The 15,634-nt window shown below is 48.9% G+C and overlaps 2 protein-coding genes across 2 annotated transcripts; both read right to left on the minus strand.

Annotated features, from left to right (window-relative positions):
* Positions 1-637: 637 nt before the first annotated feature.
* Positions 638-1,780, minus strand: SPP2 (Pre-mRNA-splicing factor; the record flags this gene model as incomplete). Its single annotated transcript, XM_031152322.1, has 1 exon — positions 638-1,780. The coding sequence occupies one exon, from the start codon at positions 1,778-1,780 to the stop codon at positions 638-640; it is 1,143 nt and encodes a 380-aa protein (XP_031002738.1).
* Positions 1,781-2,137: 357 nt separating this feature from the next.
* EAF1 (Chromatin modification-related protein) lies at positions 2,138-6,985 on the minus strand (the record flags this gene model as incomplete). The annotated part of the gene is made up of 5 exons (XM_031152323.1): positions 2,138-3,154; positions 3,217-3,902; positions 3,974-6,591; positions 6,684-6,836; positions 6,924-6,985. 5 exons carry the CDS (start codon positions 6,983-6,985, stop codon positions 2,138-2,140), a joined length of 4,536 nt encoding a protein of 1,511 aa, XP_031002733.1.
* Positions 6,986-15,634: the final 8,649 nt, after the last annotated feature.

Below are 15,634 nucleotides of genomic sequence, written 5' to 3' on the forward strand. Positions count from 1 at the left end.
GATGCGAGGATGCGAGGCTGAGAGAGCCGCAGAGAGGTGCATGTATGGGCTTTAAGAGGCTGACGGTACCAGTATCTGATCCTAGGACGATGAGTTAAACTTCTCAGTAGCTTGTCTGTGATGGTATTCAATATAAAATCTGTCTATAAAATTGCTTTCTCTTAAGCATAGTATGCCACGTCCTAGAGTGCAGAATCTGTCCCTATTCCTTCTCTTCTTTGCACCAAATTTCACGTCTCTCGCTGTCGGGATGCAGGTTGGCTGTGATGCATGCATGGTACTTGGATGTTTAGGAGGGGTTGCTCCGGTTCGGATTTAGTCGTGAAGGTAAGCCGGAAGTATTGCCTTTCCATGGAGTTTTTGAGTTGTGCAAGCTCCGTGTAGAGGGTCTCGGTGTTTATTGGCGGCTCTAGATATTTGGCTTCACCACTATTGGTTGTGATGAGTAACGTGAGTCGTTTGGGACTTTTGCTCGGAGGTAATTTTCCTGGAAGGTGTAGGTGACGTACTTCAACTTGGTATTCTGCTGTAGACTCTGGTCTGTCTATGGTATCGCTTTTCCTTGTAGATGGCTTCTTTGTTTCGTAGCTAGGAAGGGAATTGGCTCGTCTCTCGTGCACTACGATCAACGATGCACTCAGTGCCGCCTTCTATCCCTATCCCTCTCCCGCTCTCTATCCCTCCCACTATCCCGATACCCGTCCCTATCCCTGCCTCCACCCCTCTCCCTCTCCCGTTCACTCCTATAACTACCCCCGCCCCTCTCCTCCCTCTTCTCCCGCTTCCGCTCTTCCTCCCTCTTGTACTCACTAACCCTCGGTCTCCTCTCTCCATTTCCCCTACCCTTCCCACTCCCAGCAGGTTTCAGCCTCTTTACATCAGCCTTCTGCACCCACGCCCCCAACTCCTCCGCACCCTCCAACTCCTTCGCCCCAAGCCCTAGTAAATTCTGCCTCCTCTTAATATCCTTGGCCTTCCCATCCTTCTTCGTTTCCCCATCCCAGCCCATGCCCCGTAAAAGAGCGGCGCCAAATTCTTCGATAGGGACGCGCTCGTAGTCTTCTAAGGTGGAAGAGGGTGGCGCGGTGGCGATGGCATGCGCGTAGGCTGTTTCTTCAGAGAGGTGCGCGGGTATGATGAGATCGGGACCCTTTCGCGACTTCTCGTTGCCTAAAAGGGCTTGTAATGCTTCGTCGTCTGCGGCGACTGGTCTTATTTCGAGTTCTTCGATTTTGACCTTTGTTTCCTCCGCCTTGATATCAACTTTGTCACCAGTAGCAGGTTCTTCAGCTTCCTTCTTCCGTACACTTAATCCCCACTTGGTCTCCTCTTTCTCACCCTCCTCTGTCTTAATTTCCCCTTCTCCTTTCTCCCTAGCCTCCCTCTCCCTCGCCTCTGCTTGCACCTCAGCAGGCAGTAGATTCTTCCCTCCACCTCTCGCACTCGCACCAGCCGCCCTCCGATTCGAATTCTTTAAACTCGGAATAATAAGCGGTCCTTCTTTCTCCTTCTCCACCTGATTTATGGCGCCTTCTTCACCGAACCCCGTTACGACTTCATGTTTACCCCTCCTTTCGCTCTCAGAATCGTTGTCGCTGTCATCGTGTTGGGGGAATGTTGAGCGTGGGCGTTTGCCTAGAGAACTCGGGGGTTTTGCGACGACAGGTTTGGTGATGAGGGATGGTTTGGAGGTCCCTGGTTTGGATTTCGAGAGGGAAAATCCTTTGATTGCTATTTTCGGCGCTCCAGTAGAGGGAGGACTGTCTTTTGAAGGGGTCATTTTCATTTGGTGTTGTTGAAATGATGAGTCTGGAGAAAATATTAGGATTCGATGATCTAAATTTAGCGGTCGATGATGGCAGAATATATTGGCCTTGCACACGCCTGAGGCATAACTATATCACGTAATGGGCGAGAAGGTGGAAAGTTGCGGGTGAGATCGCGTCTTTCGCGATAATTATCATATGTAAGCTATTAATCTATGTATTCATCATGTCTGCTATGATGCAAGCGTACTGCCTCAGCAAGGCTAAAGTGAGGCAGCAAAAATCTACTCTAAACCATACCACCCAGCCTACGGAGTAATATCCGCTCATACCCAAACTCCTGACCAGCCACCCAATCCCTATGTAACGCCTTATTTCCCACTCTGAACACTCGTAGAACTATTCATATGGGCATGTCCTTGGACTGGAGTCCCGTTCTCGCCCCGGTTTTGAGGGGGCCCAGCAGAAAGCGCATTCGCTGCTTGTCGCGCCTGCTCTGCTTGTTTCTGATTCTCGTGTTGTCGCGCTAGCATCTGCGCATAGGCCTGCTGCTGTTGCCCTTGAGGGCTGTTATTCGCTTGTCTTGGAACTTGACCATTCGCATCCATCATTCCGGTTCCGGAACCTGCTGCTGCATTCATAGCACTCTGCGCGAGTCCGCTCTGCAGACCCTGTTGTCTTTGCTGTGAGGCGTTTCGTTTGAGCAGGTCCGTCATCATGGTCATAATCTGATCCGTGGGAAGATTGGGATATTGTTTTCGCAGTGTTGCTTCCATGCGGGCGATAGTGTTGTTGGGTTGGTCTTGGGAGAAGGGGAGTTGGCCCATTCGGGGAGAACTAACTTGGCCGTGTGTTTGACCGGGAGAAGATGTCATGCCATTCATTGGGGGTGTAGAAATACCGTTGGCATTGCTGTTGAAGCCCATCATGTTCTGCATCGGAAAACCATGAGGTTGAGGGATACCGTTGGATCGCGGTGGGGAGTTGTGCATCTGAGGTGATTGGCCGGGAACCTTTCCTTGTTGCTGTTGCATCTGGATCAATGCACGTTGATTTTCGGCCGTTTGAGCGGCTTGGGTCACGAGTCCCACAGTTGGCTGCATTGGCATTTGCGGTTGCATACCTTGCATTGGTCCTGGGCCTGGTGGCATACCATTCATGGGAAGTTGGGGAACACGCAGACCATTAGATCCAGGTTGTCCCATTTGAGGGGGCATTGGACGTGGGGGTCGGTTCTGTCCAGGTACGGTAAGATTTTGGCCAGAGTTACTCGGGTTTCCATTCGGTGCCAACGGATTATTTACAGGAGGGGGGCCACGTGGTTGGGAGCCGTTAGCCAGACCTTGTTGGAGATTCTGGGCGGGGTTTCTCTGCTGAGCCAGCACAGCCTGCCTGATGGTTAGCATATTATTGTAAAAATAAATAAACTTCGCTGGTCAGGATTTCATACCCTTCGTTGCGCTTCCTGTCTCTGTTGAAGCGCAATCACCCGTTCCTTGAACTGCTCTTCACGTTCATGCTTGATCCGACTGAAGTCTTGGGGACTATGATTCGGACCGCGTGGCGCAGGATTGTGGTTTTCATTGGCTTTCCGAAGTGCTGCCATACCAGCAGCTTGCTGTTGCTTCTGGATGGCCGTTTCCCGTTTCTTGGCTAACTTCCTCATTGCATCAACCAATGTGAGATGCTTTTGGTTTCTCCGGCGCTCGACTCGAACACTCGTCGTGGTTCTCCTCCGAGAAGGTGGTTGGATTTGCCCATTCGGTGCAACCCCTGGTTGGACTGCAGCAGCTTGAGCCATTACATTCCGATTAGCAGCCTCGATGCGTGTAGTATAGGCTCTGAAATAATGCGTCTTCTGCATATCAGCAGGCAAACCCTCGAGGTGGATCCAGCGCTCAAAGCATTCCCAAGGTGTGCGACGTTCTGCACCAGATGAGAAATTGGATTTACTAGCGAGCATACTCGAAATAAGAGACCAGTTGTAGGAGTACTCTCGGACGAGAGTTTTCAATTCGTTGTCTTCATCCCAGGTCCACTGAGATGCAATTCTAGTCTCAAAGAAACTTTGTAGCGGCATCGGAAATTCTGATGGCGGTCGGATTGATGTGATGAATGAATACGATCGCGAATATGCTTGTGTTCGGGGTTGAATAACGCAACATCGGTCGCTTCTGGTGGAAGGATAGGTTTGTTTCCTGGCTCACCAAATACGACTTCATCCTCATCGTCGTCTTCGTGTTCATATTCAAATCGGCTCCTCTTTCTAGGAGGACCCTCCAATTTCAACTCCATCCGGCCTTCGACGTATTTGCTCAACGGGAGCGCTGGTCGTCGCCAGGCTCGATCAGGATCGATCTCTGAAGTTGGTATATCAGACTGCGGGACGCTTAATGGAGCCCCGTACATAGGCAGCTCTGCAAGGAGCTTATCGGCGGTAGGAGATCTCCGTAGGCCAAAGACAACATCGTCGTCCTGTAAAGCAAAAATGGCCGTTGGAGCAACAGTCTCCATGAGGTCAAGGCGGGGTTCCTCATCAAGATCTTCCATGGGGGAACCAAATTCTCCAGAAGCGATAAGATCAGGTGTAGGGTGCGAGGGATCTGAGTCGCTCATCTCGGTATCCCTCAAGGGCTCTGCTAAGGGTGGAGAAGTGGCATTTACTTGCAGTAGTTTCCGATCTTCTGGGCTGGCTCCAACCCATTCAGCACATGCGGAAGCCAAATTCCTAGCTACAGTCGTTTTCCACTTGCGTTCCTCTCTGAAATCAGTTCGCATCCACTTTGCTTCTTGAAGGAGAACATCCCACTGGGTAGTAGGCCTGTTAGGCTCTGGGGCACGTTTTGGCTGCCGTAGGGTCCATTTGTTCCCTGATTGCAATTGGTATATGCGCTTGAGAACCTTGACGGTTTGCGTTTCCTGTAGGGGGACATATGCATTGGAAGTCGTGATTGTCTTATGGGCCGTGGCTAGCAAACTATCAAGGGTTGGGATTCCCCTCCGGTCTGAAGCAGCCGAAGCGATGAAAAGTGGCTTGAAGTAATCATCATGTGTCTTTGATACTTGTGGACCAGAAGGCATCAGTGCAGTATCATTAGAACCTGACTTGTTTGGTCGAGCCCGTGAAAATGTGACATGTGAAAGTTTGCTCCGTTCCCTATCTTTAGCTTTCTCAACCAAACTCCGAATACGGGTTCCAGGAGATTGAGGGGTGGTACTCCGTGAGGGGGAACCTGAATTCTCGGCTGAGCCCGAATCGGTGTTCAGTTTTGTTGGAGTTCTCTCTGAATTCGATGTATTGGGTCGTGGAATCTCTCCTAGAATTTCGTTCACTGACTTGTGCCGTATGGCACCCGAAGACAACCGGGTTGTCGAACGTTCCAAAGCAGGGGTAGCAGCAGCGATTGAAGGTGTCCTCTGATGGGTCGCTTCAGCTGGAGTAGCTGACGATTCGTCGCCGGGTGGAACTGCTGCTGGTTCAGGGGAGTCGGCGCGAGCAGAAGCAGGTGGATTAAGGCTTTCAAGTGCTTCACTGCTCTCAAATGAGTCTTTGACCGTAGTTGCGTCGATATCCATCGCATCGACTGGGACGTCATCTTCAGCCTCAGAATCAGCCACCTCGCGGGGTCTACTTTCTAGATCTTTGGGCTTCTCATGTGATCCCTCCACGCCAGACATCAAAACATCTTCAGGGGTGGGCACCGCAACTACTTCATCTTGATCTTCCATGGCGTCTTCCACAACTTCGTGGGCCCCCTTCGTAAGGGCATCGCCTTCATCTTCACTAGTACCATCTGGCTGTGGCTCATCTCCCATCGTTCTAGTCATTGTTGCAGCTTGTTGCTCCTCCATCCGTAGTTGATTGTCCGCAGCAGAAGGGCTGCTTTGAAGAATTTCCCTCCGCGAGACCTCTATCTGAGCATCCAGGATTCTGTCGTGGTGTTCTTTCTCAGCAACTTCTTCTGGTGTTGGCTTCAATTCCGGCGGAGTCTGAACATCGTCATCTTTGTCTAGCCTCTCAGCATCATATCGAGAATTATCGTTCTCTGGACTTGTATCGGTTGAAGTATCATGTAACGCCGGAGTAGTAGCTGAATTTGCATCGACAGTTGAGCTTGGCGAAGACACAAGTTCAGCATTCCGACCGCCGTCCCTAGGTGGTAGGTTGATCAACAAGTGCCTGGCCTCCTCCTTCTGCTCGCGTGCCCTTTCTCGCTCTCGAATATTGCGTTCTTGGACTTCCTTTGGAGGCAGATGTACTGTCGCAGCCTTATGGTGAGTATCGTGCGAGCCGAGTCCTTCTACGAGAGGTTCATTTAATTCTGCAGCATCCTCAGCTGATATTGGCATGGCTTTCCTTGGATCAACACCTGGGCTATTTGGCCTGCTCTCCACCGTCGTCCGAATTCTATCACTCTCTAGGTCCTTCACTGGAACAACGGTATCTGCGACTTCGAATTGGGGCCGTGCCGCATTCTCAAAAGTTTCTTCGACTATCTGGTTCAAGACAGTAGCTGATTCTGGAGGAAGATCTGTCTGCGAGCCCTTCGAATTCGGTCTCTGCATGTCCGCTGAGAGTACAGCTTGCCCTCCATTCCTGATCTCAACTACTGGGGTAGACGGGCGCCAGTCACTCTTTGCACTAGGTGTTGTGGGCCGACTCTTCCTCGTTCTCGATCCATCGCGCTGTGTCTTCGCCGGCTTGCGCGATGATTCCGCGGGATGGCCATCATTACTCGGTTTTCGTATAGGTGAGCGTTGTTTCTGGGCATTAGATCGTAATGATCGACGCGTTGGGAGGTTGGATGCGTCGAAGGGTCGTTTCCTAGAGTGCGGATAATTAGCAAACAGCCACATGCAAGTCGAGGAAGAGCTCTAGTAGGCCCAAACCATAACACCTGGATGGTTTGCACATACAGAGAGATGTCACAGACATCGAGGAAGTGTTTTTCTGCAGGCGTGGGTGGTGGCGCGTCATTACTCGTGAGGGTGGTTTGAGGAACGGGGCCCTCATTGTCGCAAACTGCGTAGAATTCGCGAAGCTTCCTCTTACGCGACGTAACAATTTTGCTACAACAGTCAGCACGATGATAAATATATGCATCGATGCGCCCTTCTCAGGGTTTTCGATCTATGTAGGTGGCGGAATTATTGTACCTGAGTTCGGTGCGTTTTGATCGCAAAAGGCGTGCGCGGTCGGCAGCCCCAACCTCACTCATAATAAAGCGACAGCAACATCCGTTTTGCGAAAAAACGGATGCAAAGCCAACCTTAATGGGGTCGTTGGAGATGACTGCAGGAATTATTTTGATGGAAAGTGGTGTTGTTGGGCTGGTGCAATTGATTTATCGTCTACACCGTGGTCTCTCCTCTCACGATCTCCGGGTCCGGGTGCTGCTGTTTCTTCGCTTTGACGCAGAATACTTCGGCAAACTGATCTAGTCTAATTTAGGTCGTTATGACCACCATATGGACGACGAACATAAGGTAAGGCACTGGGCAAAGGGGGGCTGCTTTACGGGGGAATTATCTACATTATAGCATCACATATATTCACAGAGCTATGGTTTGAGAGAGTGTGTGTGGAATGCACACGAATATCGCGAGCGGTGGTTTCATTGTTTGGTCGGATTATCGAATGCGGTAAAGTCATGCTACGTAACACAGACCGAATGCCACTAGTGATATGATCTTCCTTCCCCATCCTTTTCTGTCTTTGGATATGAAGATATATCTTCTACCACATGAAGTATCAATAAAGCTGCTTGGGTATTCACAACAAAGCTGTTTGATTTGCCCTTATTTACAATTTACATATATGCATCCGTCTTTTAATTTCTGCCTAGTCACCCCCCCATATGTACACGTACGTTTTGTCCAATCAAGGACCAGAGGCGTCACAGTCCATATATATTTGCATATGCATATGCTCAAGGCAGAAATATCTTGCTTTTGGTAGAATTTATCCAATGACTAGTCATTCGTCTCTATATGATGCTCTTTTATTACTTACTACCCTACCCTACTATCTTACCCCTTAATTCAGACGTACCGTATTCCTACTAGTATTATGTTCCAGCTTGAGGTTTCCCACGGGCTTGACTACCATATCCTGCAACACTGAGTTTGATTTGTTGAATTTGTTTTCCAGTCTCGCGAACCTTTCTATATACTTATCTGAGTACGTACCTGGATAGGTTACCTGAATAGATACTTAGCCATCAGGTAGCAAGATCACGTGCCATAAAAACTCTGCTTTAAGCACGACTCCATGCGGAGTACCGACCGGACTTGCTCTATTCATCTAAAGACTCTGTCACGTGTACACCCAGACCAGTCTGAAAGGGTCAAATCTATGCAAATTGGGAAGCTGTCACTTCATAAATGAATAGTTTTTATGTTATACAATTCCAACGTCTTTCACTTTTAAGAACATCCGACGCCATGTACCTGTTCCTTCTCATTCTAGCGACCTTTCCGCTATTTTGGGAAGCGGCGTTTGCGGGGCAGAATCCTCGAAACCCTCCGTTCAGCAGGTACGGAAGGGACATCGAAGATTTCCACCTCCGCACGCGAACACACTCTCCATTCTCTTCCTGGCAATCTGAACTTGACCCCCATCATTGTTGTCGCCAGTATTGTCTGTCCCGCACAATCGCGAGCATCCTGCTCTCGATTTGCCCACTTGTGGAAATCAGGATCGAAAATGTCACCCATGATCGGTTTAATTTCTGAAAACTCGCCTTTTGCATCTGTCGAGATGTTTCTATTAAGATCCACTGCTATGCTGGTAATACCTTTGTGGAGTCCGTCGAAGACCGAATCGGCACCCACCAGAGGCAGCATCAGACAGTTCAACTGCTTGACAAAGGATAGATGCCGGTCAAACGATCGCTTCCCAAATTCTTTGGGTGGGGGATCTTCTCTAGCTGTTCGAATCCGGATATCCTGAGCGATTGACTCTATCAAATCTGGTTGCAGTCCAGCTTCGAAGATATTAGCAAGTACAATTCGCAGGTCGTATTCCATTACTCACTGTCTTGCAGACTTTCGCGAAGCAGAATATCGTCATCGAAAGGTGAACCACTGTGGAAAACGACGTCGCTAAGAACCGAAACAAGGACCGCGCGGATCCAAATCGAGTTGCGGTATTCATGGAGCTGGCAGTTCTCAACCTTTTCCTTGATGGTAACACCCTCTGGAACATCCAATAAGTATCGCAACAAGGGGACTATAGGCTTCTTTGATCCCGCTGCTGGATCCAACATCTCGTCCTGGACGCAAGCGTTGTCCCAAATGGGGGTCCGCGCATTGGGCAATATAGACTTCTTAGTCGCTGTAGCGATGTAACTCGTCAACTGTCCCGACATCTGCTTCAGGGAATCACAAAGTACATCATCCTGGAGTTGCTCGTTTCCAAACTTCGGTAGTCTGGTTATGGAGCCATGGACGACTAACCGGCGTATTAGCATAGTAAAAGCTAGATCTTGGCAGCTGTCTTAGAAGCTTGCATATACGCTTCTACGAGCCCCTTAGCTCCCACAGGGGAAAACAGCTTCTTGTACGAGAATAAGCTTACCTGGGCCCAGATAGCCGCTCACCATCTTCGCTTTATGCGCACACTCTGGGCATAGCCAGATTTTAACTGTTCTCTGTTCATCCCGCGCATTACTCAATTGGATACCGCAGTATTTATTGAGGTACTCCGCGTCGAATTGCTTCTTCGCGCAGGCTTCGTCACTGCAGATAATCGTTTCGGGCCGTGCGTTCGAGGAAATCGGCTCGGCCTGTGATCCGGACGCAACGGCGCCATTTGATATACCCGGTGCCGAATTAGGAGCACGAGATTTGACGCCATCAAGGGCTCCAATCCGGGAAGACTGCCGATGGGCATTGTTGATATAAGCCGACTCTGGATCGGCCCCTGTGGTCGCGAGTAAGGCCTCTACTTCTGTTTGTCGTGGCTTGCATGACCTCTTCAGAGACTTGCTTCTGTGCATCTGCATATCTCTGGAAAGATTGTCAGGGTTTTGCTGATTCTCAGGTAATTGCTGATGTTGATCGTCTATGGTGCTGGTAACATCTGACCGCTGGCACTGTTGAGCAACAGCCATGTTCTGCACCTCCGCAATCATTTCCCTCAACCGTCCCCAGCCAGACCTCAAACGACCCGTTTCTTCGAATGCCTCTGGGAGAGCGCGGAAGCGTTCACCTACGTCTACTGCAAGTGCTACACTGACGATCTCCTCTCTGGTGGGCTTTCTAGATTGAGGCGACCGCTTTTGTATCAACTTTCTGCTCTTGGAGCTCTTGTCATTTTCGGACTGCGGTGGGCTGATTGGCGTTGTAGGTGGCTTCCCATGCTCTTGAAGCGCACTTTGACCTGAGTCCTGCGCTTGAGCTTGATTTCTGTCCATGCCGATGAGATCAACCTCGTTTTCTCTCGCGATTGATGTTGGATTTTTGGGGTTGTCCGGGGTTTTATTGCCAAATGGGATCATTGATCCTTTATATGGAATTGCGACCATGAGGCTCGGATTTTTCATGGCGACGAAGTTACCATCCGCCTGGGGATAGCTAAAACGTCGGGCCATGGTTTTTATGGTTTGCCTTTCTGCTTGGACTTTGGTCTTCCTCTATTTATCGGTGAAACTTTTCATGGTGTGAGAGAGTGGAAAATACTTTACGGAGGTACAACTTCCACCCTCTATTCCTAACTGGGAACTCCTAATAAATACAGCCCCTGTAAGGACAGCCTCGATAGGCTTGAAGCTCTATAAGCACTACCTTAAGAGGCTTAGAGGACGCGCCTAAACCTCTATTTTTCTTTTTTCTTTTTTGAATTGTAATAATACTTAACCGCTGTACCTCCGTACAAGGCTCAGCTGCACCAGCGTTACAAGGTATGTTTGTTTGTGTAACCGCCGATCCCGCTTCCAACCCATGAGTGTAGTTTGAATTAGTAGTACTTGTGATATATCTGCGAATCGGATTAGCACTGCATTATCCGCAATGTCCCTGTCAATGCAGGGTCATTAACGCAAAGGCTTTTTCGTCAAAGCCAGCCTTGCTGAATAATGTATCCCTGGGTTTTATTCCTTTTATTTGTTTGGGGGGCTTGAAACTGCGGGCAGATGAGTGGTAATAACCTGCTGCTTCCCGTTCACATGAAACAACAACGGCAGCTTCTGCAGCCTTTCATCGGTGAGCAGATAAGGACGCGCTAACCCCCGATTGTAAGCTTGGTTAGTCGACAGATCAGTTGTGGACTTTTATGTCAACCAGACTTCAAGTAGTCTCTGAAATCCTCTGCAGACTGCGTTACTGCATGTTATCAAAATTAACATTATGTTATCTCAACGAACAAAAGGCACGGCGAGACGCGGCGGCAAAGGTAGGTAACCACTCATCTCACAAAGTTGCTAAACAGCAGCTAATTAGATTGAAGGCGCTTACCAAAAATCGAACTCGCGGCGCACGAAGACCACTCCTGCAGAACCGAAAGTCCAAGCCCATGATCTGCCGCCAAAGAATGTCGTGAGAGGCAGATTGATAGTTGGTATTGACCTCGGGACGACTCGTGACTGCGTTGCGAGCGCAGAGATCCTCAGTCCAGAGTCTACATTCGAAGTCACCATGAATAACTTCTCTGCGGACTCCTACACTAAATATCTTCCATTTCCTCCAACATCGCTGTACTATCATAAAGAGCTGCACTTGCCATTAACCGGCGCAGATGTCAGACACATACTAAAGTCTTCGTCCTCCAGAAGAGACTTTGATTCTGATCGATTGTATCGACTTGTAAGATCCCTAGTGTTCTACTCCTTCTTCATTCAATCCACAAACAATTTGAGGTCTAGAATGCTAACTTCCAGGAAGTGGAAAATCATGTTTCATTCCCATCAGAATGATGATGCCATCAAGGAAGTTCAGATCAATATTCAACGGCAGCTCGATGCTATGGGAAAATCATCATATGATCTCCTGCATGACTGTAAGGATTGAGCTATTTCCTAGTAACTCCTGGGACATTCACCTGCTGCAACGTCATCCTATCGCTTCAGAGCTTTGGGGGTGTGAACGTTAGCTAGGGACCAGGTCCTCCAGAAACTCTCACATCTGAGCGACGCTGCTAACTTTTCATAATCTCGTAGGGGTTGAAGTCAAGTATGAGGAGATTTTTCAAGGCTTGCAACGATTCTACGATCGTTTCGATAGGCTTGACATTGAGATCGTTGTCGCCGTACCGCCGGGACGTTCCACAATTATACACGAGAATGTACGCAACGCCTTCGTTCAAGGGAGAATAAAGTCAAATGCTGTATCGCTGGCATCAGAGCCAGCTTCTATGTTCTGTTCTTGGGTCCACGAAAGTACGAAAAAACAAGATTGGAAGGTAAGATTCTAGATCGGTCCAACATTTCAAGATCCGGAAGGAAGGAACTAAGTCGACATATAAGGTTGGTCAAGTATATTTAGTTGCAGATGGAGGTGGAGGCACATGCGTGAGTTTTTCCCCAGAACAATAACAAGGTCTGACGAGATACTAGTGTTTCGTGCGATTTCGTCTTGATAGACTAGATCCTCTCGGATTTACGCAGGAATACGCAAGCGAGAGTAAGTTTTCCAGAATATTTAGGGAGAACTCTCTAATTTATTCTTTTGAAGGTATTATTTGCGGCGCTGAAACTATATCTGACGCATTTGTGAGACTTGCCGCCTTGAAACTACCACCTGATTGCCCCGATCTCGACTGGCGGCTAGAAAAGATGAGGCGCACGTTTGATCGGAACACCAAGAACTTTTTCGGTAGATTGGGGAACATGGGCTGTGATATTGAGACTGAATTTGGTCTTATTGGTTTTTCTTAGTGAGTTCGGCATTTACTGCTGAGTCACTATCCACTGACGCAATGCAGCCAAGAAATTGCAACCTGCTTTGAACCATGTGTTACGAAGCTCGTTGGAGGAGCCAGGCGACAAATGATTAAAGGACCTGTCAATGTAAAGTGCCCCCTCTGGTCTTGCAGTTCTATTTACTGACAAGCAAATTTAGGCCATTGTCCTTGGTGGTGGGCTCTTTGAGAACCAGTATGTGCGCACTATTGTAGAAAAGACGTTCCCCTCCGTGAAAATTCTCATGCCCACACCTAAGTAGGCTACATCTATTCAGAACTCAATACTTGCAGACCAGCTAATTTCGAATATAGTAAGGCGCATGTCGCCAAAGGAGCCGTCAGGGATCGCGCTCTAGGTAATTTCATAAGTAGCTGTTCATTTACGCGGTGCAAAGCGGTGGGCACTTATATTGAAGTCACCAAAGAATTGAAAAACCTCCCCTTCATGAAGAATGTTATCACCCGTCCTGGCCAGGACGGAAAGAAATATATCTACGTCGCGGAGTTCATAGCTAAGCAGGTGAGTCACTACCATTTTTTCTAATGTTAAGATGCATAATTGATTGTAATATAGGGTGATAGCGGCGAACGCTTAATGGGAAAGACATCGTCTAAAAACCTCCCTTTGGACATCAGGGTGAGACAACTCTCTGGGGAAAAGCCAAATCTTGCATTCGAGGAAACGATCATGACCTTCAATTATAATGCCTCCCCTAATGAGAAATGGCTGGTTTATTGTAGCGATGGTACGTGGGTTAACATGAACGGCCTCCTAGGTAAGTTAAATTTCATAGGTGAGAGATGAATTAATCACTACTGACAATAACAAGTCTCACCACCAGAGCAATCAGACACCCTCACTTGGAACATCGAAAAGGATGGGGGCTTCGAAGGTGGCATTTCGGACCTAGATCTCGAAGGACCGAAGAATAAGCAGTTCAGAGTGTTGAGATATACTTTTCGAATGAAATTCACGGAACTTGAGACAAAGTACTGGATCTGCGTCTGGTCTTCGGCTAAAATGAAAGCGAGGACTGGGAAGGCTGAGGCTTTTGAGTCATATCCTAAGACCTGTGAGGCACTCTTCACACCGCAGGAGATTTCCAAAAGCCTTGCGGAGAGTTTTAAGCTCGATGAAGAGGGGGACGTTCCAGAACCGAGTCCGCAACATAGTGCTTCGTCACATATAATTCCACGGCCTTCGCTAAAAGTCCCACCAGGAAGCTCGAGCTCACAGGCGAAACGTGAACGCAGAAAAGACGCCGAAGACTTACAGATACCTGTTAGTACTTCCAAAGCCAATTCACAATATGCCGAGCCCAGGCCTCCTCCACCTGATACACCTCAGAAGAAACATTCCCATGGTCTCGACGGTCGGATTGATGATAATACTGGATCAGGCAGTGTGAGATCTGGAAAGAGGAGGATACTATCTTGGGAGCCAAACGGTTCGGTACCAGAGAGCACAGTAGCAATACCCTGCCTGCCTGGATAGCCTAAAAGAGACTTGTTTGGTGGCTACAATTATTCGAAAGCTCGAAAAGCTTGTAGATTCGGCTAGTTTGGTTTAGAGACGGTGGATAACATTCGAGATATATGTAAAAAGGAATGCAAATACTACGGAGTAAGTGGAGCGTGAGACATTAGAGGCATACTTGCACTTGTTTCACTTATTGAACGTTGATTCCCTCTCAAAAGACACTTCATTTGCTATAGAGTGCTCTCACAAGCCGAGTACCCTCCGCAACACTCGATAGCCCCTCCACAAACAACCCACTCACACCACCTCATTCAATGGGTGATTCTAATTCGGGTCAGGTCCTGGACCTTCTCCTATTCCACCTCTACCTCCCCCCTCCTCTGTTCCTCTTCCCCTTCCCCTTCTGTCCTTCTCCGGTTTGAGGCTGATCACCACGAACAGGCGGCTCTTTGCTGCGTGCCGGGCTTTGGCTTCTTCGGTCTCTGGATCTGCTGCGGCGTTCACGCTCAAGTGCGGGCGGTCTCTGAGACTCCCAGTTTACGAGATTGGTTGCGATTACCAGGGTGATAATTCGGGCCGCTTCGGCCTCCATCAGGACTCTGTCGGCGCTCTCGAACGGGTGGTAATGGCGGCTCCCGTTGGGATAGCGAATTTCCATACTCGAACCCTCTATCTGCTGCATCGATCTTCCGAACAGCGTCGAGAAGTTCCTCCATAAGTGGCCCACTATCTCTATTCCCTTCAAAGCGTCCACTTCGATCATATCCTCCCGAGTAACTATCATCCCTAGAACGATAGTCATCTTGACGAGAGAAACTGCCTTCGTATCTTGATGTATGATCGTTCCTAGATCGATGATCATCTTGATAAGAGTAGCCGCCTTCGCGATTGTCCTTTCTTATAGATACGGTTTTCTTGGGAGTTGGGACAACGCGAGGTTCCACTAGGATTCCTTCTTCACCGTTCCCTTAGCGGGTTGCGCCTCCTTGGTATTGGTTGGGACAGCAGCAGATATCGCTTCGAAGTCTAATACCATCCTTTCCTCTGCTGGTGTCGTCTCTTTCTTGAGGTTCGGGATAGCATCATATTCCGCTTCAGAGTCTGATGCCACCTTCGCTTCAGCCTTCTTCGTGCCAGATGAGCCAGCAGCAGATTCCAACCCGGAGTCTACCACCACCTTCCCCTCTTCCTGTTCGATATCACGGGTCAGCTTGAGGCTACCAGAAGCCGTCAACGTGAACAATGGTGTGCCAGGTGCGAAAAGAGCTAGGCGTGCTTCCTCCGCTTCCATGGCATCGTCTATGGCGCGAAATTTGTCTTCTATCATTAGCGGGCAGCCATTGGGATATGGTCGCCCCCCTACTATATGTTAGAACACTTAAGTATATATTAGTTGGTTGACTTACAGAACGTGAAGAAAGTCCCCGCCTCGGCATACCACTGTTGATAGTACCGCTGACGGGGATACTCCCTCTGCGCGATCTCGAG

This window comes from Lachnellula hyalina (genome assembly GCF_007821495.1).
Source record: "Lachnellula hyalina strain CBS 185.66 chromosome Unknown contig00154, whole genome shotgun sequence".
Lineage (NCBI taxonomy): Eukaryota > Fungi > Ascomycota > Leotiomycetes > Helotiales > Lachnaceae > Lachnellula > Lachnellula hyalina.